Source organism: Chamaea fasciata, unplaced genomic scaffold (genome assembly GCF_029207755.1).
Source record: "Chamaea fasciata isolate MVZ Bird 193981 ecotype frontalis unplaced genomic scaffold, bChaFas1.0.hap1 SCAF_7, whole genome shotgun sequence".
NCBI classification, from domain to species: Eukaryota; Metazoa; Chordata; class Aves; order Passeriformes; family Sylviidae; genus Chamaea; species Chamaea fasciata.
Window position 1 is genome coordinate 18,240,282 of NW_027094092.1, and position 24,743 is coordinate 18,265,024.

The following is a 24,743-nucleotide window of genomic DNA, read 5'->3' on the forward strand; positions in this document are numbered from 1 at the left end:
TCAGAGCTTTAAAAGAAGGAAAGGAGACACCCAAAAATTTTAACTTAGGGTGAGAAAACCACACTAGTAAGCTGAAACTTCTGTAGTTAGCTGTGATGCAAGCAGGAGAAAAAAAAATTAAAGCAACTGCAGTAGCTCTGACTGATGCTGTATCCCCCCCAACATCCTGCCATGGTGGTGGTGAGTGGCAGATGTGGCTCTCGCATGCATGACCCTCACTGATCAATGAACAAAACCAAAGGCAAGGAGGCAGGAGATGCAAAACCTCAAGACAATCTGCTTTTGATCCTGATTTCTGATGAGTGAATTGGCCCACAGCATGTGCATGAAGAAGGCAGGCATGTCTGCACAGCTGCTGCAAAGAGAAGTAAGAGATGCAGGAGCAGGCTGCAGACTTAGGCTGGCTGTCCCAGCTGCTGCAATGTCACCAGAAAAGCATGCACCTCACTTTGCTCAACGAGCCACTCTCCCCCACACCTCTTACAGCAGGAGGCACCAGCAAGCTGCTGAATACACCAACAAACAAGCATTTTGAGCAAGCTGGCTTTAGTTCTGCTGTCAGGACACCAGCAGGGACCTGAGTCATAACTAAGGAGATCAGATGTGTGCTGATGGACACTCAGGCAAAGCTGGAGTGATAGGGACACACAAGGGACTGAGCAGCCCCAGCATGCTTCTTCTTCACTGAACTTCTTTCCCCCACCTTGGACTGATGACAAGGCAAATCCTTCACTAAGCTCCAAAAGATGAGGCCAGGGATTTGTTTGCTTGAACTTTGGGGTACCACAGCACTGGGACTCACTGGCACTGTGAGCTCCCACCCTGCAGGACACAACTGCTCCTGCAGCACAGGAAGCTCTTCTGCAGAAAGCTGAATGGTGCCGGCTCCTGCCTTTGACTGCCAGGATCCAAGCCACAAGGAGAGCTAAAAATATTCCAATTAACCACTCCTTTTCAACATAAGACTTGATGATGGTGCCACAAGGGTATTATACAACTACAAACAGGAAGATGTGATCTGCAAATCAAACTAAAAAAAGTGAGAAATCAGAAAAAAATTATTTCAAAAAGAAATCAAACCCAGCAAACAGCTAGCCAGGACCATAAGCTCCAAATTCAAGCATGGACCTCATTGCCAAAAATGTAGAGAAGCTTGTGCTACTTGCAATTATGGTAGCTGGCTCTGAGGTGTTTGCAAGCTTTCTGGTGTGACACACACAGGGTATATAATTTCTGTTCTGCATTGATTATACACAGACAGCTCGTTCTGGCTATAGCCCATACAAGCTGTCTCCTGGATCAGCTGGCTGCTCAGCATGGTGCCACCCTGCATGTCAGGAGTTAAGCAGGAAACTTTTATTCCCTGTAAAACCCATTGCAAAGAGACAGCTATGCTCTGGAGCTAAGTATTTCCTCACATGAAGATTTAACAGCAGATTTTTTTATCACTGCCCAGTCTTTGCAGTGATACGTAGACTTTAAACGACGTCTGTAGGTAATACTGGAGTACATTACTCACAGCAGTGCACCCGGGAGAACCAGCAAATCCTCTCCGTTTGAGCCTGAGCGTCAGCTTCACCATGGAATTACATTTATCTCTCTGGCACCAGGCTCTCATTAATGGAATTACCAGGCAGGCTGCTTCAGACTTAACACTTGAGAGAGGCGGGCCGGGATGGCTCCGCTCCAGCCTCAGCCCGCGAAGCCGGCACTATTTCTCCGTTCTCCAGCGAGCTGCCACCCGAACGAGCCCGACCCCGTGATGAGAACCAGGGAAACAAAAGGAACAACCCCGAACTGTCCAGGGCAATCAATATCTTTCTAGGAACATCCAGGCTTCTTGCCAGCTTTCTTCCAACCCCGATTTAGCTGTTCTGCAGTGCAGAGGGGGATGACACGCGCAGCAGCAGCCCGGCGGGATGCGGAGCCGGCAAGCGTGGCTGGCACTCGAACAGACACTTCGGGGGGACAATCCACACCGGCCACTCTACAAACACACTAAGCTGAGGGTGTCAAAGCAAACCCACAGCTACCGAGAGCATCCATCCACCCTGAATATCAGAGCAAGCACTCCAGTCTGAATACTTGCCCCAGAAATACCCACTGCTACTTCAAACAGGGAGGTGTGTGGTAGCAAACCAGCGAGATCGCTACCCTCAGCACACCAGAGTATCTTGCACGTTCTATAAATCTGCCTTCCACCACACAGCAGCTCTTGCAGTGCCATGCTGAGCAATCTGCAGCGTGGCATGAACCAGCCCCTTAAAGAACCCCAGCACTAGTCAGTAAAATGGACAACTGGGATGTCCCAGGCTGCCAAAAGCCGAAGGGGATGTAACAAGCAACGCTTTCACAAAGCTGCACTCGTAGCTCTACAACTTCAGCATCTGTGGGGGCTGTTCTTTACACAGAGCAGCTGTAGGCTTCTTTAGGTGGCATATTCCCAGTCATCAGCAAAACAACTTCTATAATCTCAGTGCGGATTGAGCACAAGGAGAAAACAGAGATCCACCAAAACCTGAACAATATTTGCCCAGCACTGTTCAGGAGCACAGCTGTGCCAGAGCAAGTGGAAGACAGAAAGGGGAAAGCAAGCCCAAAGTTTATTTGCAGAGCACAGACATGTCTTTCCAATAGCTTGAGCTGTGGGAGCTGAACTACTCTCCCCTGTAATTAAAATGAAGGAGAAGAAAGCACAGGAATTACTCCAGCATGACTGTGAAGGACTGACAAGCTTTGAGTTTCAAAGTCCACCTTAACACACATTCTTTGGTGCAATCTTAATTCTAAAGAAAAGAGGTTTTGCTGTGGGAAAAGCTGCTCTACAACCCTGTTATTAAACCAAACAAGGCACAAATGAGGGAGGGCTGTGGCTGAGGTTGACCAAGCAAAGCTGAAGACAGGCCTCTCTTCCCCCTGCCCCTGCATTTGCTCTGCCACGAGCTCCCAGCAACACAATTCAGAGGCAGACTACCCCATGACAGGAAAAACACATGTAACACCAGGCGGTGAAACCTCACATCTGAGAGCATCTATGCAAAACACAGCCTGAAACATATTTTCCAGCTCCACAGAGTCAGCTTCATACTTAGCAAAGCCAAGCTGGTGAAATGCTGTCGCATGCATTGAAGGTGAGATTCCTCAGCAGGGGAGACTCTCAAGCATCTCCTTGTTTTCTCCATATCAGAAAATAAAAAACAATTTAAAAAAAATATATATATACCAAAAAAAAAAAAAAAAAAAAGCCAGAGGCAAGACTGTGGGGCTCTGCAGCTCAGGGTGATGTAAAAAAGACAGGAGGATATGACAAAAAAAAATTACACAAGTGCAATTCTCTCCAGTGTGCCACCCAGAGGAATAGCTACAAAAACTTTCTTTTCAAAAAACACAGTAAGGGTAAGGAGCCATCAAAATCATGAGTCAAGCTCCAAGATAAGAAATCATACTGCTGGATGGGTGCGGCTGCCTGCTCATTTGGTCGCTGTTGGGTTTTTTCTTAAAGATAAACATGTCTTTCAGAACATGTTTGTTGGCCAATCTTCTCTCTGACGAAAAGAAAAAAACAAAAAAAAAAAAAAAAAAAAAAAACCACACAGAAGGAAGCTCACAACCGTGAAAACGATAAATGAAAGACAGGAGAGTTTCCGAAGAGCTCTGAGGTCATGCTTCACAGGCTCTTGAAAGTAAGATGCAACATCTCAAAAAAAACCCAAAAGAGGAGTAAATTTAAAATTCCAAGTATTTTAATAAAATATCACTCAGAGAATCTATTAAGCAAACTCTGCAGGAAGCAGACCCCATTCACAGAGCCTGAAACCTGTCAAGCAAAATAAATAAATAATGTTTTGCACCTATTTCATTTGCAAAGCTGTTGATATATAGGAGTATTTAATCAGAAATTCATAGTCTGGAGGAGGATAGCTCAGCAAATGCATCCCAAAAAAAGTAACTTGTGTATCAGAGGCAGAACTAAGGCAAATCCCTCAGGAAGCATGTAAAATTGAGCTGAGAATGGTTCTGAATCCAACAGAATGATAGCTTGAACACAGCCAAGGTAAAAGTAGGAAAGTACTGCAGAAAAGCAAAGTGTAATGGAGCAAAAGCCACAGCAAGTCCCATCACTCTCACTAAATTCCCTGCTGGCTCAGTGAATTGCAGTGACTTGGTGACCAGGATCACTGCCTGCAGCCTGGCCAGCTCAGCCCAGGACTCTGCTGCTCCCCACATAGCGAGGTGTTAAGCAGCCACCACCGAGATTATACAACAAGGTTATTTCGTGACCACCTTGGCTCGGAAAGTATTTTGCACTGGTCACCAACGCTTTTTGTGTTTTGTCTTGTCTGACTCAAGAACATCAGAGAGGAAGAAAAGTGACCGAGCATAAGGCAAGACATTTACCAGAATGAAAGGTTTTTAACTGAGCCCTGGGTATGGCTGCTGTTGAACACAGCTTTAATTAAATGCTGCAAGCCCACCAACAGCTTCATCTTCCTCAACATAGCGCTCACAGAGAAATGACCCAATGCTCCCATCTGCTTTGCTATGCCCCCCTTGATTGAGGGCATCCCCTTTTCCCGCATCCAAAACAGGCACCAAAATCTCATCTGGTCAATGCAGCTCCCCAGAAGACTCCAGCACATGCCCCCATCTGCCATCTCGACAGGTACCTGAAGTTCCCTGCTCCAGAGCCAGCATCTCCTTCCTTATCCAGCAGGAAAATTGTTGCCTTTAACTCTACTCCAGCTGGACCACTAGAGCAAAACGGAACCATTTCTTGAAGGAAAAGACCTCACGATCCACTACGGTGCCAGATTTCACTTCTGTGGCTGTTGTTTTCAAAGCAGACATTGCAAGGCAAGGCGGGGAGAACCAACTGCCCGCAGCAGGTTTGCTCATGCAGGCACTTGGGCATCCCAGCTGCCCCAACCAGGCGCAGGGACCCGGTCCGGATGTCCCAGCACGGACGGCAGCAAGTACCGGGGGCTCCCCGCTCAGGCCGAGTGTCACCCCGAGCCCCCGCGGGGCGCGGAGGGCGGCGCGGGCTCTGTGCCCCGAGGGCCGTGAGCGGCTGCCGGCTGGGCGAAGCCTCCCAGAACCGTAACCGGGGTCATCCGGGCAGCTCCTGCGCCCTTCATCAGCTGCGAGGGGGGCTCGATATTTTGTGGGGGGTTTTTTTGTTTGGTTGTTTCGTTGTTTTGAACTCAACGCAGCCCCACCGTGACTCAAAAAGGACCAGCCCAGGCCCCTGGCAGAGTCTGTGCCGGGTGCTCCAGCCCCCTGCTCTGACCTCCACACGCACCGCCGCCCCACACACACACACACACACACACACACACACACACACACACACACACACACACACACAGCCGTACGCATCCTGCCCCCCAAACACAGCCCTTCGCAGCCCGCCACCATTCCCGTTCCCATTGCCATCTCGTTCCCATTCTCGCCCCGTTCCCGTTCCGACTCCCGTGCCCATTCCCGCCCCGTTCCCGCTTCAGGTCTCACCGCGGGGCGCATCCTCCTCTCCCGGCGCGCGCCCAGCCCGGCCCGCCGCCGAGCCCCGGCCCTGGCGCTCCCGCGCAGGCGCACCGGGAGCCCCGACCGGGACGTGTAACGGCCGGCGGCGCATGGCGTCTCGCGAGAAGTCACTATGTGTATACCGGATAGCCTCGGAGGCAGTGCGGGGAATTAGCTCAAATGGTAGAGCGCTCGCTTAGCATGCGAGAGGTAGCGGGATCGATGCCCGCATTCTCCAGCTACTTTTCCTGCCCTGTACTACCAGCCTGCCGCTGGCTTCCATTGCAAACTAGAGGGCTGCTGGTTTTGCCTTTTTAAATTCCTTGTATTCTTATTTGCTCCCTTGACATTCTTAAAGGCCATAGAATATGCCAAGCTGGAAGGGACCCGCAAGAATTATCGAGTCCAACTGTCGGCCCTGCACAGGACACCCCAGGAGTCACACCGTGTTCCCTAGAGTTTTGTCCAAACACTTCTTGAACTCTGTCAGGCTTGGTGCTGTGACCACTTTCCTGGGGAGCCTGTTCCAGTGCCCAGCCACCCTCTGGGGGAAGAACATTTTTCTAATATTCAACCTAAACCTCCCCTGACACAACTTCAGGCCATTCCCTTGTGTCCTGTCACTGCTCACCAGAGAGAAGAGATCAGTGCCTGCCCCTGCTCTTCCCTTCATGAGGAAGTTGTAACTGCAATGAGGTCTCCCCTCAGTCTCCTCCAGGCCCAGCAGAGCGAGTGACCTCACCTGCTCCCAGCACGGCTACACAGATATGTTTGCCTATCCTGCGCTTAAGGCAGGCAGAACACCGTCAGTGTACTCCTGGGCACTGCAAGAGGATTTTTTGGTTCCTTTTTGAACGTTGGACAAGATTTCAACAGTGAGCAGCACCCACTCCATCCATTTCTTCCCACACAGCTCTGGCCCCAGCCCTCCCTTTCTCAACCCACCCTAGAGCAGAAAAGCATTTAGAGATCCCTTCACCTGGAGGCCTCTGGTAGACCCAAAACACTTGTTTGCCTTCTGTAAATTTAAGAAGGAATCCAATCGTCTCAAGGAATCACTGATGTAGATGCCATTTCTTTAAAAAAAAGTCGAAACTTTGCTCCCTGAATTTATCCAGGTACAAAGTTCAAGCAAGTGCTTCACATTCAGCTCCTATTCTACTGCAACAAGCCACAAGGAATAACCAAAAGCATTAAAAAAAAGAGAAGCAGTTTTTAAAAACTGATGGTGTGTCACGAAAAATAACCAACCTCACAGGATTACACTCAGCTGGCATTTCCATCCTTGCCACAAACTGAACTGGGAATCAATGAAGGAAAACAATTCTGAGCACTTTCCTCAATTACATGCACAAGGAAATGACCCTTCTGGCAAATTTCAATGACAAAGAATGAAACTCAGCTTTCAAGCTTCTCACAGGCCCCAGCCTATACCTGAGGAGACTGCAAAATATTCCACCCCCAAACCTTTGCAGCAAATTCATTCCTATAGTCCAAGGAAGAACTGGATTAGAGAAGATGCAGTGGGGTTTTTTTTTTTGGCACAAGTCTTATGGGGAGCAGCTGAGGGAACTGGAGTTGTTTAGCCTGGAGCTCAGGAGAGCCCTCATCACTGCCTGCAACTACCTGAAAGGAGTTTTAGTGAGGTGAGGGGGTCTCTTCTCACAGGCAACAAGTTACAGGATGAATAAAAATGTCCTCAAGTTGTGTCATGGGATGGGAGGTTTAGATTGGATATTAGGAAAAAAAATTATTCTCTGAAAGGATAATCAGGCACTGGAACAGGCTGCCTGGGTAAGTGTTGGAATCACCTTCCCTGGAAGTGTTCAGAAGGAATGTGGATGTGGCACTCTGGGCTATGGTTTAGTGATGAACACTGTGATGCTGGGTTAACGGATGGACATGATCATTTTGAGGTCTTTTCCAACCTTCATGACTCTAGGATACAAAGTGATTTTTCTGGGCACAAATACGTATGAATTCTCATGGGTATGCTCATGGAGACTAGAGAGAGATGCCCCTACTGGCAGAGGACATCTACTATTCCCTTCTGCAAAAAAGCAATGGTAACATGCAAACTGAAGTCTGAAAAATAGATGAGTGTATGGTTGTTGGGGTTCTTTTAGCTTCAAGATTTCATTCTTGCCTTTTAAAGATGATTTAAACTCACACTTCTGAGTCCTGTACAAAGTCATGAAATAATCAGCTGTCCCTACAGTGGCCTTCAAAGTTTCAGCAAATTATTCAAGTCTTCCTGTGCAGCAGGATTTAACAGGAAAGTGAAATCCATTGCAGTCTCCTATTTCATCAGCTGCTACACAGCTGGCATGAAGAGACTGTGTTGTGAAACACACCTGTGTTTCTGGTCTGGTCCTCTCATTTTCCCCTCTAGCTGTGGCCCCATCTCAACCCTTAACCCTTGCAATGTCTTGGGGACCAAGGGCAACTTCGGGATGCGGGAAAACCAGAGGACCGTAAGTCTGGCCAAACTGATGCTGCATCGCCCTCTGCAGACGGGCAGGCAAACACTGCAGCAGACTGAGGCAGAAGATGAAGAAGAAAAGCAGGCATGTGGGAAAAATTCCTCTGACTTACTTTTCTGCAGGTGTGTTGGTTGATGAACATATCTGGAAAGCTCCATTTTCTTGGGGCTCCATTTGCGCTGGACCCACTGTGAAAGACTGTACCCACAGGGCTAAAATAGTACACATACACTCACAGCACGATTTCATTATAATGCTCTCCACTCCCTCCGAAAACGAAACCAGTGCGAAATGGAAACAACAGTTTTTCTTTTACAAGAACAAGGCGACCACATCAGAACAGCAAGAATTTCCTCCCTAATGGTTTTCTTGTGGGAATCTATAATGAGCTGCCACAGTATGGAACATCCATGTGTGTGTGTGCACGCATGCAAGTCAGGGGGAGCAGTTGCCTGTATTTGCTGAGAAACCCAAACCTCGCTCAGCCATCTCCCTAACAGCTTGCTACCAGCACCTGTTTATTGATCTCCCTTTTTTTTTTTCTTTTTTCTTTTTTTTTTTTTTTTTTTTTTTTTTTTTTAAGCTCCTGAAGCATCAGTTAAGCTACAGTGTCAGGTTCTCCACTCTAGCTCCACAGATACTTTGCTTAATCAGCCCACTGACTCTTCAGGAATGACCCAAGTTTTGCATTTCCTCACCCTACAAAGCCTTACTTCAAGTTCGCACACAAGCTCAAGGAACAAATGGCTTCCAGCAATGGATCAAGTAGGATATAAACAAATCACTCACTGCAACAAATGGAGCTGGGCACATGCTTACAACTTGCTGTTTTGATCTCCATGACTAAATTTATGAATGAATTTTCTGGTAGGGTTCGCATAGTCAAGCCAGAAAAAGATCTGTCACAACTCGTAGAAGTTTATTGTCTTTAATGACCATTAAGTATATGCACAGAGGCATCATGAGAGCAGAGAGGACAGAACAGGAAACTTCTAGAAGGGGAAAAAGCAGAGTTTTCAGTTTACACTAATGGCCTTAATTTAAGTTTTCTTTTGTAAGTTTGCTCTAGGGTTATGTGCATAAATTTAGTTTTAAAATAAAGTCATCTTAAATGCAGAGACACATCTCAACTTCCTCAGATCCCGGGACACAAGAACTGCACTTTGTGTGTTCATGCCAGCTGTGCCCCAAGGCAGCAGGGGCAAGATGGGCATCACCATGCTCTCCCTCCTTGTTACAAAGACCAAAAGAGGGAGAGGATCTAAGAAAAAAAGGAGATAATTTGAATGAACTCAGAAAGGATAATGGGAAACTGTGATAAAGAAGGGAACACAGGGCAGATGTCACTGCCAGACTCCTCAAGGAATCTTCAAGGAATCAGCCTGAGTGTGTACAAATAGCCAAATGGACATGCCTTCCATGTCAGGAGTCTTCCACTGTTTCCATGACAAGACAGACACAGTTGTTTCTCACTGGTGTTTGCTGTTGGCTTTCTCAGCCCCATTTTGTATCATTTCCTCTGGATCCGTGTGTATCTGGATGAGCAGGATGGCCTGGCCCTGCTTGCTGGGGAAACGCAATAGATTTTTCCAGAGATGTCTTTTGTTGTCCCCACAGTGAGGGCAGGCAAAGTGTTGGCAGGGAGAGAGAAGCACATAACCTTTTGGCATGGCTCTTTGGCCTGTAAATCTAATATTTCACCGACACAGACCAGAGTGTACTGAGTGCTTTGCCCAGGGCAGGAGGGCTACAGAAGGTCCACGTGACATAAACCTCTCTGAAACCTCTAACAAATACTAGACTTTGTCCTTTAGAGACTCCTGATAGGTGCAGCAAAGCGGGAACCAAGAGCAGAGAACAGTGGCTGGATAGGAAATGACACCTTTGCTGTTGGGCTGAATGACAGACATACAAATTGCCTGGTTGACTGGGGGATCAGCCAGCATTAACTTTCTTCCGAACACTAGTGGTCTTCCTGAAAGCCTCGTGCCAAGCAAGAAGGGCAGAGACATCCTTCACCAGCCACAGCATCCCCTCCACTGCCAGCATCCTAATAAGCACCAAAGCCAGGAGCTCAGGCCATCCCCAAGCTCTTGCCTGTGCTTCAGCAGGTTTCAGGTCAGACCTAGAAACACAAGGACTGTTCTAGCAAACTCTGTGTGGATGACTCTGTTTTCCTGAGAGGAAATGGAGAAGAGGTGAATTCTCTGGTGTTCAGCTCACCTCTAGGCACTGAGGAAGGTGGGTTTTAGCTCATTGAGCTCTCCTGGTGATTGGTTCCCATCTTCTCCAGGAGAAGGCTAATAAAAGCAGCCAGAGGGAAAGCCTTTATTGTTTCTCCTGTGGCTCAACAAAGGCTCTGTTTCCCAGGCCATCGTTCCACCATCATCTCTGTCAGCATCTGCAGCCACGGGAGGGAAAAACAGATCTGTCCTTTCTCTACTGGATCATTTGCAGGCTATTGAAACATTAATTCATCTTCACACCATTGAGAATGGGGGAAGAAAGTAGGTTACTTCAACCCACAACTGTAGTGCAATGCAGCTTGAGTGATGGCAGGGTTTTCCTTGAGGAGGGGGAAAGCCAGTGGGAATTTGGGAGGAGGAGGTATAGGAGTGAGGTCCATGCTCACTGCTGAGGGACAGTTTTAGGGAGACAGGACCGGGGCTATGCCCAAGGAACCCTTCCAAACAATGTGAGCATTCAGCTTGTGCAGAAGCAGGGGGTGCCTGTGCCCGATCCCCTGCTGGGAGGTGGGATGCAGAACCCCCAGATGAGGTGACAGGTAAGCAGTAATGTGCTCAGTGTCACTCCTAGGCCTGGCAGGACAGGCTTGCCTGGAGAATGGAGAAACAACACAAACTCCATCATCTCTATCCACACTAACACTATGGTGGCCTAATTTTCGGATGGATCCTTTAGTGGCAACTACTCCCTTGCTCAGGGCTACGGCAAGTGGCCACATGATCTGGTGCAAGAAGTTAAAGCTGCCTCTGTGATCATCAGGGGCCTTTTGCAAAACTTGCTTCGTCACAAGCCAGACACAATTGTGTGCACAGTGCTTGCTCCGCAAGGCCCTGAAGAGCTGCCACGGGGAGGAAAAAAGCCGCCAGAGCCCAAAAGTGTTTCCCTCCCTCTAGCAGGCATCGTGTGTACGACAGCAGAGGTTGCGTGGTAACGGCAGCAGGAAGGCGCCAGCTCTGCCCCACTCACTCCACACAGCACCGACAACAGCAAGGTAGGGAATCAGCGGCAAAACCAGGCTCTGAAACTCCCGAAACTTTCCCTCCTGCTTTCCGGGGAGGAGTACGGAACCATTTTAAAGCCGTACTTTGTAGGGAACAGCTGGTTGTGCTTAGTTGATCTGTTGTGCGAGCCAGGGTTATGGGAAGAGGGTGTTTGTAGGAAGAAAAAAATGGGGGAGATGCTGAGATTTTGGGGTTGGAGGGAGGAAGGCAAGTCAGGGTGTTGCCTAGTGCCTCTCGGCACTTCAGAACCTTTCTTTGTTCTGTCTTGTGAAAACCTGAACGAGCTTTTTACGGGGCTAAAACTACCGGGAAACAATAGGGAGGGAGACAGGGAGTAGCCGGCCGGCGGAGGAGGAAGCGAGCCAAGGGATGACGAATGCTTTCCAGCCCTGACCAAGCGCTGCCACCCCCGCCCCGCCTCGGGACGGATGTGCGGGACAGGCACTGGTCACCGGGCTCGGGTGGGGCAGTGGCACGGGGAGAGCCAGGGAGGGCAGCAGGCCTGGCAGCTGCACAAGCCCGAGGCGCCCATCCTCCACTGCTGTCACAGCTCCGTTCCAGAGAGCTCGGAGAGAGGCCTTTGTGCCAGCGAGGTGCAGCTCTCTGCTCAGCGTGCTGCGCTAATGAGCGACACAGAAACGAGAGAATGAGGGACAGATACTCGTCGTGGATAGGGCTGGTGACAGGGATGGGGAGCAAGGACATCCCAGGCCCTCCGAGCTGGCCCCCGTGTACAGTTATCTGGAAGCTGGAAGTCAGGGAGGCCACTGAGGATATTTTTGTTGTTTCCAGTTCAAACAATTCCTAGTTCCGAGCTCCCTGGGAAGTCCTGTCTCTCCTGGCCGAGACCTTGCCATGGTGCCTCTGCCCAGGGTGACCTGCATGCATTCCCATCTTGCTCCAGGTCCCAGCACACAGCAGAGGTTGCCCTTCCAGCCGGTTGGGACGCTACCTCATTTTATGTTTGACACCCCCACCCTTTGTGCATCTCATTACAGGGATTTCTCCTTCTCCTGTCTTGTTTCCTGTGTATCCCAGGGCTCCTGCTCAGGGGGGGAGAGCAGCAGGGAGGTTAGGGTGGATAGGGAAAAAAGGGCAACTGGAGATAGGAATACAAGGAAAAGGAGGAAAAGAGGACAAAAATAGAGAAGCTGGTGAGAAGATGAAAAAGAGGGAAGACAGAGTAAGAGGAGAGATAGCAGAAAAAAGGAAGGCAGAAAAAGGAACAGAAGAGAATGGTGAAAGAAGGGAGAAAGAGGAAAAGAAAAGAGGAGGAAGGAGGGAAGGAGGGAAGGAGGGAGGGAGGGAGGGAGGGAAGGAAGGAAGGAAGGAAGGAAGGAAGGAAGGAAGGAAGGAAGGAAGGAAGGAAGGAAGGAAGGAAGGAAGGAAGGAAGGAAGGAAGGAAGGAAGGAAGGAAGGAAGGAAGGAAGGGAAAGAGAAGGAAAAAGAGGAAGAAAGAGGGAAGGGGAAAGCACATGAAAGAGAGAAGAGTAGAAAGTGAAAAGGGAAAAAGAAAACAGAAGGAAGCGAGGAAAAAGGAAGGAAGGAGATATCAAGGAAACAGAAAAAGGAGAGTGGAGGGGAAAAGGGGGAAAGAAGGTCAGAAAAGGGGGAGAGGGAAGCAGGGAGAAGTCAGGAAAAATTAAGAAAGGGAAAGACAAAAAATGGGAAAGAGAGGGGAAAGGGCGTTGTCAGAGAGGGCAGGAAAAAAGGGACAGGGGGAAAAGAGGGGGGAAAAAAGGGAGAGAAAAAGAGGGAAGAAAGGGGGAAAGGGGAGGAGGGACAGATCCCGCTCCTCCCCGTCGCGATTCGAGGCGGAGCCGGGCCGGAGCCAGCGGCAGCTGCGCGGTGGCGGCGCGGCGGTAGGAGCTGGGGAGCCGGGCCGGGCCGGGGCGGAGGGAGTAGGGAAGGAAGAAAGCCCGAGACGGAAAATTGCTGGCTGCGGTGCGGGAGGCGGTGCGCAAGGCGGCGGGGCGGTGGTGCGCAAGGCGGCGGGGCGGTGAGCACCGGGGCGGGGGGGAGCGGGCAGGGGCGGCAGCGGTGGCGGCGGTGCCCCGGGACAGGACCGGGCCGCTGCCCGAGATCCCGAACGGGATCCCCCCTCGGTCGCAGGAAGGTGCAGAACTCGGGGCGGGGGGGAGAACGGGAGAACGCCCGAGCGACGCGGGGACGACTGTGACAGTCCGGCTGCCACTGTCCCCTCGCGTGTCGCCGCTGGCTCCGATCCCCGTCACCTCGCTACACGTGGGGCTGTGGTGCCATCCCACGGAGGCCGTGGGCCGGGATTCCCGGCAGCGCTCGCGTTGGGAAGGGCAGAGGCCGAGCACGTCTGAGCTCACGATCCCGCTGGCGCCGTGTCCCGCTCTCGCCGCGGTTCCCGAGCGCCGCCCCTCGCTCGGGCGCGGCCCCTCCCCACGTGGGCGCCGGGGTTGTTGTGGGCGCGGCCCGACGGCAGCGCCGGGACCGAGGTGGCCTCTGTCAAGAGCGGGTTTGGGGTCCCCGCGATGTTGCGGCCGCAGGAGGGGACTGGGATGAGGGAAGGCGGTGGTGACTGCAGCTCGCATTCCGATGGGATAGCTCAGGGATTAATTCTTTTACAAATACTCTGTAGTCTGAGTCATACTGGTCAAAGCAGGAGACCACGGCTGCGTTTTGTCACCTACTACAGCGCTGCCTTTAAGCCCGTCCCTTGTAGACTAAACCTAGAGCTCAGCTACTACCCTTGGCATGTTTTTGTTCATGTTTATCTGGAGCCGTTCTACACAGTGCTGTGTTTACATCACTTCAGAAATGCAGTTTGACTGCAGAACAAAACAAAAACAAAACAGAACAAAAATTTGGCTTACCAGCTTCTCTGTACTTGAATTTGCCCAACCAGAGCGATCTTTCCAACCTTGGATATGGAATTGTGGAGGAATACTTCTCCCATCCTCACAAGTTCCACTTTTCACATACAGACACATGTCCAGCAGGATTTTTAATCTGAGCCCAGCTAGTTTTCATGCTCATCTTCCTCATTCACCCAAATTATCTCAAAAATACCCCAATTTTAAGTACAGCTTGAGGTTCCACAATGGGTCATGGGTGCCACGCTGGTGGAACTTGGTGTCTGTGTGGCTCAGCAGTGTAATAGTGAGTAGCACCAGTGCCCCTATAAAGCTCCTTCTGGTTAAGCTCCCTCGGAGGTGGAAGGGGAACGTTTTATTCTCACACAAGCAGCCTTCAGATAACAGGCTTTTGCCATATCTCTTCAGGATTCCTGTGCTTTTTTCCTCTCAGAGGAAGGCCTTCCCAAGTCCCAGACAAAACCATTCCAACTCTCCTGGCCTTATACTGGTGTTTGCAGGTTTTGGAAAATTATAATCTGTCCCCTTTGCACAGTATGGGTCATGGCTGAGAGCTGGAGAGATTGAAGAACATTGTTGCTTCTCGGTCAGTTTTAAAAACAGGTGGTTTTATTTTGTTTTAATTTTTAGGTCTTATCTCAACTGACAGAATGGATCTTGACATCCAGTGTGAAGAGATGAGCCCATCTAGATGGGCTGAACTTCTGACCACAATGAAATCCTGCAAAAGCATCAGGTAGCAACTAGTTGTGTATCATCTCTTTTGAGTAAGAACTGTTGCCTTTGTCTCCTGTGCTTTTCATCTTCAGAACTATTTGACCCGGGACCTAGAAATTGCACAGCAACAGGAATGAGTCTACCTATTTTTATCCAGAAAGTTAACTTAAAGGGGGGAATAAATCCCCACCCTCTTGCAAATCTTTTTCAACTACAGATAAATGTCCTTTGGTATGAAGTAATGTTGCCCTGTTTCTTGGTGTGCCGTAGGATTCAGCTAGGTAATGTGATTTAAATATTCAACCACCATTTTGGTTATTCTGCCTTTGTCTCTCAAGAGGGGGAAGATATCTCTCTGTGCTTATTAGGTTGCACACTTTGCTTTGCAGGCTTGATGGTGTCAAGTGATTTTGGCTTCAGTAGTCAGGTACAAGCTGTGTGCCATCAGCTTTTAATCTTCACTTGACCTTCAGAAGTGCCAGCCTTGTTTGTTGAACAAACAGTGTGAGAGAACCATCTCCTGGGGTGTAAGGTGTAGGACAGGGCCCAGAAGAGTTGCTACTGCAATCTTCCCCCTCTGCTGGCTGGGAATTCACACTTCATGGGATGGCATCATCCTGCTGGGGCTGGAGAGGATGGGCCACTTCATGCCAGCAGTGCCTCAGAGGGCATTGGACCTGGTGAGGGCAACTTTCTTTTGTCTTGCAAAGGAGCCTTTTGCAGGCAAAGCTTCATGGGCTGGCCTTGACTTCCCAAGGCCTGCCTTGGGTGGCAGAAGGCAGGGGATGGTTGTCTCCTGGGCAGAGGCTGGGCTGCTCCAGAGGCAATGCATGAGGGTGACTGCTGCAGGGATTGTTCCATCAGTGTTGAACATGATCCCATTGGAAGTCATGTCTTCTTGCTGGGGGAGGGAAGGAGAACCCTCATAGAGCCTCACTTTTCATACTGTTGTCTAAGGAGAAATGACCAGGCAACTTTTGGCACTCCTGGCTGTGCCTGTGCCTGTGCCTGGGGCTGTGTGGTTCTTCATGACACCTTCCTTTTGATCTGTGTCTTCTGCCTCTCTCTATACCTCTCTGCTGTCCTGTGTTTCTGATCCTTTCCTTGGCTCTCCTTTCAATTCAATTCATCCCCCTCAGTTTAGCAGCACCTAGAAGAATGCTGATGTCCAGTGCGAGAAGCTGCTGCCAAGCTGCAGACTCAGGGTTTGTGTGCTGAGATTGCTGCTGGAGGGAGATGGTGAAAACCAGCATGACTCACCTGCAAGACACCAACTGCTGATGAGTCTCTGGGGCTGGCTGCAGATCCAGCTGGGCTGTCTCAGTGCAGAACCAGTCTGACAGCCTGTAAACTGGCAGGTGGTTTGTCACTGTTTTAATTAAGGTGTTTCCTCCAGCTGTAGGGGGATGACTTGCACCATCTTCTGTGCAGCACAGAGGAGGAGCAAGGCTTGGGAAGCTGCTATCCAGCCCATCCTGCGGTGCAGCCCAGAGCACACTTTGGGCCATGCAACACCCAGCAGGTCCTGCACATACTTACGGAGGCATCCCAGGAACTGCAGGAGCATTGCCCACTCTGCTTTTGTGAGCAGTGCTCCAGCCAGGGAGAGCAGAGCAACTCTGAGGACTAAAGTGCTCCTCCTCTCCTTCTCTTTCAGGTTGGATGATTGCAATCTCTCCAGCAGTAACTGCGAGGATCTCTCTTCCATCATCAATACAAATCCATCCCTCACAGAGCTGAAGCTGAACAACAATGAGCTGGGAGATAAAGGTGTTGAATACCTGTGTAAAGGGTTGCTGACACCAAGCTGTAGCCTACAGAAGTTATGGTAAAGCCCCACTGATTGTCTTGCTCTATCGTGCTGTCACAAGTGACTGTTTTGAGGTCTCTTAAAGAATCACTGGCAAAGGCAGGTTTAATATAAAAGTGAAAGCACAACAGTTTGTTGACAAGGTTCACTCTACTGCTTACCAGATGGTTAAAGCACACAGAGAAAAAGCAAACAAAAATCTAAAGTCAATAACCAATGTGAACCAAAGGATTATCTGCATGGAGGCTGGGAGAAGGGGGAAGGGTCAGGACAGGAAAGGGTGAATAAAGAAGACAATCCTTTTGAATTCGAAGGTTCAGAATCTTTGCTAAACTGTGTCCTGGTCTGGACCAACACTTTAGGCCCAAAGATTTTAACAGCACTTAAACTTAAGAGCAGTTATTAATAACTTGGGTTAAACAATTTAACAGAGGTTCTTACAGAATTTGCTATAATGCAACAGTAACTCACAGGCCTAACTTACATATCTAAAGTACTTATTATTCTAATAATCTTAATAATCTGGGACAGCAACAGTCACAGTCCATTTGCTATAGCATATTCCCACTCACAAGCACATAAACCTAAAGGAGTATGTACAAGGTGCTCACCTGTGGAAAATTCCCCCCAAACTCAGTGAAGAAGTCACATCAGATGCCTTTGAGGTTGAGCCTCGTGGGGTGGGGTTACCAGCCCAGGATCCATTGTCATTCGGCGATCCTCGGAATGCAGCAAACTGGAGAGTTCCCTGGCTCTGAGAGGCATTTTATAGAGGCACCCCACCACATTATAGCATTAGTGGGCTTCCCTCAGCAGCCCTGCTGCAGGAGCTTTAGTCAGAGCCAGTGGCTGCTGCCTCTGCTCCTCAGAAGGCCTCAAACAGATACCTCCTCTGTCCAGCATCTCTTCTGCAGGGTGCAGGAGTCCTCCAGCTCCTGAGGGGAATCTGGGATCCTCAGGATACTACCTTGTAAAAATCATTTCCCTTTTAGATCAAACATTAAAGTCCCTATGCCCCCTACAATGAGGACTTAAGCAAATAGAAAGAAAGCTGACTGTGAAGCTGTTGAAACTGCAGTTTTCTGATGGGCCTTCAAGAAGTAACTGTGGTACTCTGTACTGGAAGACTTAAGTAATTTTTCAGAGAGTTTGCCCTAGGCTTCAGACTTCTTCACATGTTCAAGTAACAGCCTGGATTAGGGTTTTTCAGTTCTATAGAAATAAAATTGTCCATTTTTGGGGCTCTGGTAAGGTGCCTTAAATAAAAGAGAAACCAAATAAAAAGGAAGGGGAATATAAAGAGGAATAAATAAGACGAATAAGAGGAAATGAAAGAGCAACCAAACCCAAGTCAAACCTCCCCGCACAACACCTCTCCATTGCTCCAAGGTCTTATCCAATAACTATAAACACCCCAGAGCAGTACTAGCACAGTTCTTATGCTACTTCTCCAAGCCTGAGTGCTGAAAGATCAACTTCGTAGATCCTTCTTGTGCTATACCATTAAACTAAATTATATCCATAGTTGGATGAGATTTTAACTTCTACCTACTCTGGGTCACATTTCTAGAGGGGGCAAGAAATCGTAAAATGCCTTTGCTTAATCTCTGTGGTCAGCCTCCTGATATTAAACCACTTCTATAAGCCAGTTGTGGGGCTCCCTATAGAGTGAGTCCTTATTCTGCTGGAGGTGCTGTATGAGTGATTGCACTGAAGGAAGCCTGCGAGCTATTGCTTGTGGCACAGGTGTAATTGATAAAATATTATGGCACACCTGTCAAATAATGGTACTAACCTGGACAAACCACTTCCTAGATGGTTATGCCCCATCAGAGCTGTGGTGTCCTTTCCAAGCTCCAACCTCATAGATAAACCTCTCTAAGAACCTCTGTAATTCTCGGAGTGCATTTCGCTCACCCCTGTTGCCTCTCTCCTGCAGGCTGCAAAACTGCAATCTGACAAGTGCCAGCTGTGAGACCCTGCGCTCTGTCCTCAGTGCCCAGCCATCCCTGACAGAGCTGCATGTCGGGGATAACAGACTGGGAACTGCTGGAGTGAAGGTGCTGTGCCAAGGGATAATGAACCCCAGCTGTAAGCTGCAGAAACTGCAGTAAGTAGTAACTGCTTTTTTGGTGACAAGCCGGAGTTTTGTTGCCATTGGATTTGTTCTTGTTTTACCTGAAATTGTTGTGCTTATTCATGCCTGGTGTCAGGTGCCTGTTCCCATAGGCTTTGTTTAGCCCTCCTGGCAGTGGTGGCTGTAAATGCAGGACCTCTCAGATGCCCAGGAAACATCAGATTCTGCTGCCCTTGGTCCTTGTTTCATGACTGAGCAGGGCCTGGGTGTATTTGCAGCCCCCAGCCCCCTCCGGGCAGGCCCAGAGTTGAGGCTTGTGATGGTGTTGCAGTGCGGGGCTCAGCCCTGTGCTCCAAGCTGCCTGTACACTGGTTTCATGGAGGCCTAGTGTAAAAATTTGTCTTGTTAGAGTCCCCTGGGATCTAGTTTAAGAATTAATGCTTCTTGAAATGAGCAGAGAGATGCTGTTAAAAACTATTACAGTTATCTCTGGTTTTATGCATTGCCTGATCTCAACTCATATTGGCATGTTTGCTGCTCTGGCTAACACACACCAGGCCCAGCTGATTCTTGTGGTAACAGGATGTGAGAGGAGTGTTGTCTTTCTGCCTGGACTTCTTTTCTTTTTGCAGGCTGGAATATTGTGAACTCACAGCTGATATTGTAGAAGCTCTCAATGCTGCTCTGCAAAGCAAGCCCACCCTGAAGGAGCTCAGCCTGAGCAACAACACGCTGGGGGATACAGCTGTAAAGCAGCTGTGCCAGGGCCTGATGGAGGCAAGCTGCAACCTAGAGCTACTACAGTAAGCTGGTCATCTCTAATTGCAACTAGTGCTGCTGCTAGTCGTACCATCCATAGGACAGGAAAAATTGTTGTCAGGAATGTTTGAAATGTAGGTCAGATTTTTTGCTGGCTCAGATTTGTGTAACTGGAAACTGCACACAAATGTCTGGGGCTTTCAGTTTTGGAGTTTTTGGCGCTCCAGGTCAAACTACCATTTACTAAGGAAGACTGCTCACCTGTGTCTCAGAGCAGAGGAACAATCACCCTCAGTGGCTCTAGTTCCTGAACTGGAATTACCAGCCCGCTGAGTATATTTATTCAGAGTTCTTTTTTGCTACAGAATAAAGGTGCTGAGTTTGGCCTCATTTCTGGGGTAAAGCCCATGAAGGGCTTTCTGGGAAAAGGCACGATCTTGCCCTTGAGGTTCAGCAGGGGTTGGCTCAGCAGGGAGTCTCTGGGTGATGCTGCCAAAAGTTCCTCTTAAAAAGGATAACTGGTTAAAAGGGGAAGTTTGGCAAGAATGATCCTTGCATTAATGCATATGAATGGCTGGATCAAAGTGTCCTGCAGCCTCATGAAATGCAGGAGCAGTGTGTTGCCTCACCCAGAATCCCATCTTGGGCACCTGTTTCTTCTCTGAACCTTGCAGGATGTAGCAGTGCCTGGCTGAGCTGCAGTGGTTTGCAGCAAGGAACCAGCCCATTGACCCTTCTCAGTCTGAACTGGGCTATTGGGGTGTATCTAACAAAGTGGGGTCTGGAGCAGCAAGTCCAATTGTGTTTTTTTCCTGCAGCCTGGAGAACTGTGGCATAACCAGTGATAGCTGTATGGAGATTAGTGCTGTTCTCAGGAACAAGTCATCTCTGATGGATCTTTCTGTGGGGGACAACAAGATCGGGGACTCCGGTCTGGCTCTGCTGTGCCAGGGAATGATGCATCCTAGCTGCAAAATCCAGAAGCTGTGGTAAGGGTGGGCAGAGGTTTCTTACATCCCTTCTGCAGCCTCTGAGCTGTTTAGGTTGTGCTGCTGGTTTGCTCCTAAGTGGAAAGTTTCTCATTTACCTTTTACAGTCAAAAAGGTGTCTCAGCTGCAAATCAGTTAATTCCCAAAAACTGGGTGGAGAACACCATGATCAAGTAGGGCCACACTGAAATTGCTTGGATCAGATTCTGGGGAGAGGGCAAATGGCATTTATGATGGTATTGTCTTGGCTTCCAGTTAAGTTATCTCTCTACTAGAATTGCATATTTCTGTTTCTTTTTTGTGTGTTATAAGCAGAGCTTTTGGTGCAGCAAGTGGAAAGTAAGGAAAGGAGGAAGCCATGTGGTATGGTGTATGAAAGGATACAAGAAAATGAGACAATGTAACCAGAAATTCAGAATACTAAAACAGGACTCTGTTTTCTAATCTAAGTCATTCTTGGGAGAAAATAGCATTTTGTTCTGCCCTGCAGGTTATGGGACTGTGATCTCACAAGTGCTGGCTGTAAAGATCTCTCCAGACTCATCACTACAAAGGAGACCCTCACAGAGATCAGTCTGATAGACAATAACCTGAGAGACTCAGGGATGGAAATGCTGTGTCAGGCACTCAAGGATCCCAAATCTAAACTTCAGGAGCTATGGTGAGCTGCTGTCAAGTTTCACATACCCACGGCCTTCTTTGGAGGCCTCACTGAAGAAAGACGTAAGTGAAGTAATGCCCACCCAGACAGATCCTCAGTTGCGATGGTTCCATAAGCTGCTCCTGCTGGTTGTGTGACTGAAAGGATTTATAGAGCTAAAAAGGGCTTTTCTAGACTTAGAGACTTTAAAAGGATTTGGATTTCTAAACTCGTAGACACTTTGAAGATGTGCCCCATCACAGTTAGCCTGTTATAAAGACCAAGCATCACTTGCAGAATTTCTAATTTTTTTATCATGCAACAAATGGCAGTTAAGAGACTTGAAGTTTGAAAGGCCAGATGGAATAGCAAAGTGAGTGCTCTGATTAGATATCTCAGGTTCTCCACTGGAGCTAAACTCTCTCACTGATGAGACAAAAGAAAGCTCTAGTGACATTAAACATTTCTCAGCATCCTGTCCTGTTGACTGTGTCACCTTTTAGGCTAGGATGGTCTGGTGGCTGGGAGAGGAAATTTGTTCATTCATTTAGAACTTGAGTTTTTCTACATTGCAGATTTAACTCCTGCCCCCAGCTGGGTTCTTCCCCTGCCTTGGTCGCCTGGAAGTCAATGGGGTGCCTCAGGAGTGCACAGTGGAGCCAACAGTGACTGTTAGAGCAGCGCACTTCATCCTTCTTTGTTCCTGTGCTTTTTGGGCAGGTGCCTTTCCTAGGTGCATGTTCCAAGGCAGACATCCCACATAAAGAGTGGCAGAGGTGCTGCCTAGAAAGTACTGAGCAGACAGGCGTTGTAAGGAGTACGGTGATTGCAGGAAACCTCTGATTCCTTTGGTCCCACTGTCTGAGGTCCTGTTAAGAAAATGTAAAGAAGTGAACAGTGCCTGCTAGTCTTCAGGTGTCCCACCTAGATCTCATGTCACTTTTTCCTTGCAGGCTTAGAGAGTGTGGGCTCACCACTGCTTGCTGCAAGGCTGTCGGCTCTGCTCTCAGCACCAACAAGCACCTGAAAGTACTGCACATAGGCGAGAACAAGCTGGGAGATGCAGGGGTGGAGCTCCTGTGTGAAGGGCTAATGCACCCCAACTGCAACATCCAGTCCCTATGGTAAGGTGCACTCTCAGAAGTCATCTTGTCTGTCTCTTGCTGTCTGAAGAGTTTGTCTTTTTGTCTTCTTTGTCTTCTACTTTGTCTTCTACTTCCATAGTCCTTATAGGTGCCAGCACAAATGCTGGTCCAGCCTCACTAGAAGGAGCAGGCAGCCAGCTGGAGCATCACCTCCAGCCCTGGGGTGGGATCTGCCTTTCCCATGAGCCTGTTCCCGTCCCAGCTAGGCCGAGCTCTGGGCTGTGTGATGCTCAGGGCCCTGTGCTTGTTCTCTCCATGCTGTTAGAAGCCAGAGCTGTGCTCTGATGCCTAAATTCACAGTGAGTGAGTGGAGCAGAGAGGTCATGGGAGACATCAGTAAGACTTGCAAGTCTGTCCAAAGATAAGTCTTTTGACCACTTAAAGCTACTTGGTCATCAACTGAGAGGCCTCAGTTGCCCTCTTTAGAGAAGTGCTGGCAAGTCTCAGTATAGTAACAAGAGAAGATGATGCATGATGGTGAAGTTGGGAATAATTTCAATGGGTTCCTTCTAGGCCCACAGCCACACACTGTTACACTTTAGGGAGGCCTTGGAGGTGTTCAGCAGTCCCCACGAGGGCAGCTGTCTCTGTGGCAAGACCACAGGCCAGCCCCTGCTGATGTCTCGGAGATGCCATCTTTGCAGGGATCTCTTGTCCATGCTGGGGATGTCCACACCTGCTGCCTGGGGGTGGGGAGTGTTTCCTGGAGCCAGGGCTCACTGGGCTGGCCTCTTCCTCCTCTCCCTGCAGGCTGGGTAACTGTGACCTGACAGCAGGCTGCTGTGCCACCCTTGCCACTGTCATGACCACCAAGCAGTGCCTTACCGAGCTGGACCTGAGCTACAACCCTCTGGATGATGAAGGCATCAGGAAGATCTGTGAAGCGTTGAGGAATCCCAGCTGCAACGTGCATCAGTTAATGTGAGAGATGGTGGTAGCCCTGGCAGGGGTGGGAGGCTGGTGCTGGTGAGGGAGTAAGGGGGTCTTGGGCTGTAAAGCCAATTTCTGGCTGCTCTCAAAGCTAGATGGGGCCTTTCTTGGCATATAACCTTCCCATACTGGCCAGTTGTGCAACTTTCTCTTCCCTTAACAGGAGGATGCTCCCTAAGTCTCACTTGCCTTTTTGTTTTGGTGTAGTTTGTATGACGTTTTGTGGAGCTCTGAAGTGGATGATGAACTGAGAGCCTTGGAAGAGTCCAAGCCTGAAGTGAAGATCATTTCATGAGTGGTGACTGCCTGCAGAACAACATCAAAACAATGTCCTCTTCTTCATCTGAACTTTTCATAAGTAAAATTAATTAACTTAATAGGGAATTTTCTTGTACCAAAACCATTTGTGGATTCCCTGAGTGGGTGTCTGGGGAACTGATCGAGCTTCTCTGTGTCTCTGGATGTACTAACTCTGAAAGCTGCAGCATCACTGTCCTTGAAATAAACAATTACTGTCTTGTAGAAGTGGGTCTCTAGCCTTTAGGAGCTCTTTAATCCTATAATCCCTTCTAACAAATTAGCTGGGCTTTAAACAGAGCTCCTTTCCCAAGGCAAGAGAACTACCCACTGTATTGTTACTGGGTGGTGCTTTTGATAGGTCTCTGGGGAAGGCTCTCAAAAAAACCTAAATGTTTTTAATCTAAAACTGAGCTCTTCCCTGTCTTTCCCTAAAAGAGTTCTTGGAAAAGCAGTGGTGGCCAAGGCACTGGAGAAAAAAAAAATGAGCAGCTGTTCAGCTGTGTAATGTCAAAATTCATGTCCTTTGAAAAGTGATTTTCCTACAAACAAAAGATGCTGCGTGCATTTCTGCTAGTATGGGAAATGATTAAATGATTGATATGTTTGATCTGGCAAAGAGTAGTTCTACAGGAACTTTATACTTAATTTTTCTACTTATAAAAATAAAATATATCTGTATATTTCTCCTTTAAGACCAATCCAGTTATTTCTGAACTGCAATACTACTAACACCTTGCTTTACTTGTTTGTTTTTGGTAAGTCCCTATCTGAAACGTGCCAGGAGAAGATCTTAGTCAAGGCTTTAGGTAAAGAACAAGCCTAGAAGACATTTCAGTTTTCAGGGGACACGGGTTTCATGCCCAGAGTTGTAACAAACCCTTGTTCCAACAGCAAATGCAGCTGCTGCACACCTAAACTACAAAAGAATGAATATAGCTTTAAAAATATAGAAGGCAAGCCTGGCATCGTCCTTGGCTGACCATGCAGGATGAATGCCAAAAAAATCCCATTCCCCAGTGTGTCTTCCTGGAGTGGTCACTTGGTGTTTCCTTCACTGGCAAATTCTGTGTGGCAACCAAGACAAAGATGTTCTCCAGGCTTTGCTTTTTGCTGCTCACATTCATCCCATAGAGGCCATAACTGGCTTTTCTTTGTCCTAGAAGATTTGACCTAAGCAGTTTTCTACGGTGGCCTTCACAAACCTAAAACAGTGCATGAGAAATAGCTTAGTTGTATCTTCAGGCAGGTGTGAAGGATAGGACTTGGTTTTTTTTTCCTC

At 48.6% G+C, this 24,743-nt stretch overlaps 2 protein-coding genes and 1 non-coding gene across 7 annotated transcripts in view; 2 read left to right on the forward strand and 1 right to left on the reverse strand.

Annotated features, from left to right (window-relative positions):
• Positions 1 to 5,592, reverse strand: part of LOC136292292 (USP6 N-terminal-like protein) — a 76,445-nt gene extending 70,853 nt beyond the window's left edge. For both annotated transcript variants that reach the window (XM_066187796.1, XM_066187797.1), the window contains exon 1: positions 5,509 to 5,592. The gene's annotated coding sequence lies outside the window, so the exon portion shown is untranslated. The remainder of the gene's footprint in view (positions 1 to 5,508) is intronic.
• A 93-nt stretch (positions 5,593 to 5,685) lies between these two features.
• TRNAA-AGC (transfer RNA alanine (anticodon AGC)) lies at positions 5,686 to 5,758 on the forward strand. The gene has a single exon. It is a non-coding gene; the product is annotated as a tRNA-Ala (tRNA).
• A 5,422-nt stretch (positions 5,759 to 11,180) lies between these two features.
• On the forward strand, positions 11,181 to 24,156 carry RNH1 (ribonuclease/angiogenin inhibitor 1). Of its 4 annotated transcripts, none has more exons than XM_066187808.1 (10): positions 11,181 to 11,241; positions 14,728 to 14,833; positions 16,472 to 16,642; positions 18,564 to 18,734; positions 19,334 to 19,504; positions 20,279 to 20,449; positions 20,940 to 21,110; positions 22,043 to 22,213; positions 22,985 to 23,155; positions 23,372 to 24,156. In XM_066187808.1, exons 2-10 carry the CDS (start codon positions 14,748 to 14,750, stop codon positions 23,457 to 23,459), a joined length of 1,371 nt encoding a protein of 456 aa, XP_066043905.1. In that variant the 5' UTR covers positions 11,181 to 11,241; positions 14,728 to 14,747; the 3' UTR covers positions 23,460 to 24,156. The 4 variants fall into 4 exon arrangements, with proteins under 4 accessions (XP_066043905.1, XP_066043908.1, XP_066043907.1 ...); XM_066187811.1 differs by lacking the exon at positions 11,181 to 11,241 and adding an exon at positions 13,020 to 13,207; XM_066187810.1 differs by lacking the exon at positions 11,181 to 11,241 and adding an exon at positions 13,153 to 13,230.
• The last annotated feature ends 587 nt before the right edge of the window (positions 24,157 to 24,743 follow it).

What these genes read in the sequence shown, in the direction of transcription:
- RNH1 (XM_066187808.1), top strand. Translation starts at nt 14,748, where the DNA reads ATGGATCTTGACATCCAGTGTGAAGAGATGAGCCCATCTAGATGGGCT. An exon ending in TGTAAGCTGCAGAAACTGCA is followed by an intron (nt 18,735 to 19,333) that starts GTAAGTAGTAAC and finishes TTCTTTTTGCAG; the next exon opens with GCTGGAATATTGTGAACTCA. An exon ending in TCTAAACTTCAGGAGCTATG is followed by an intron (nt 21,111 to 22,042) that starts GTGAGCTGCTGT and finishes TTTTCCTTGCAG; the next exon opens with GCTTAGAGAGTGTGGGCTCA.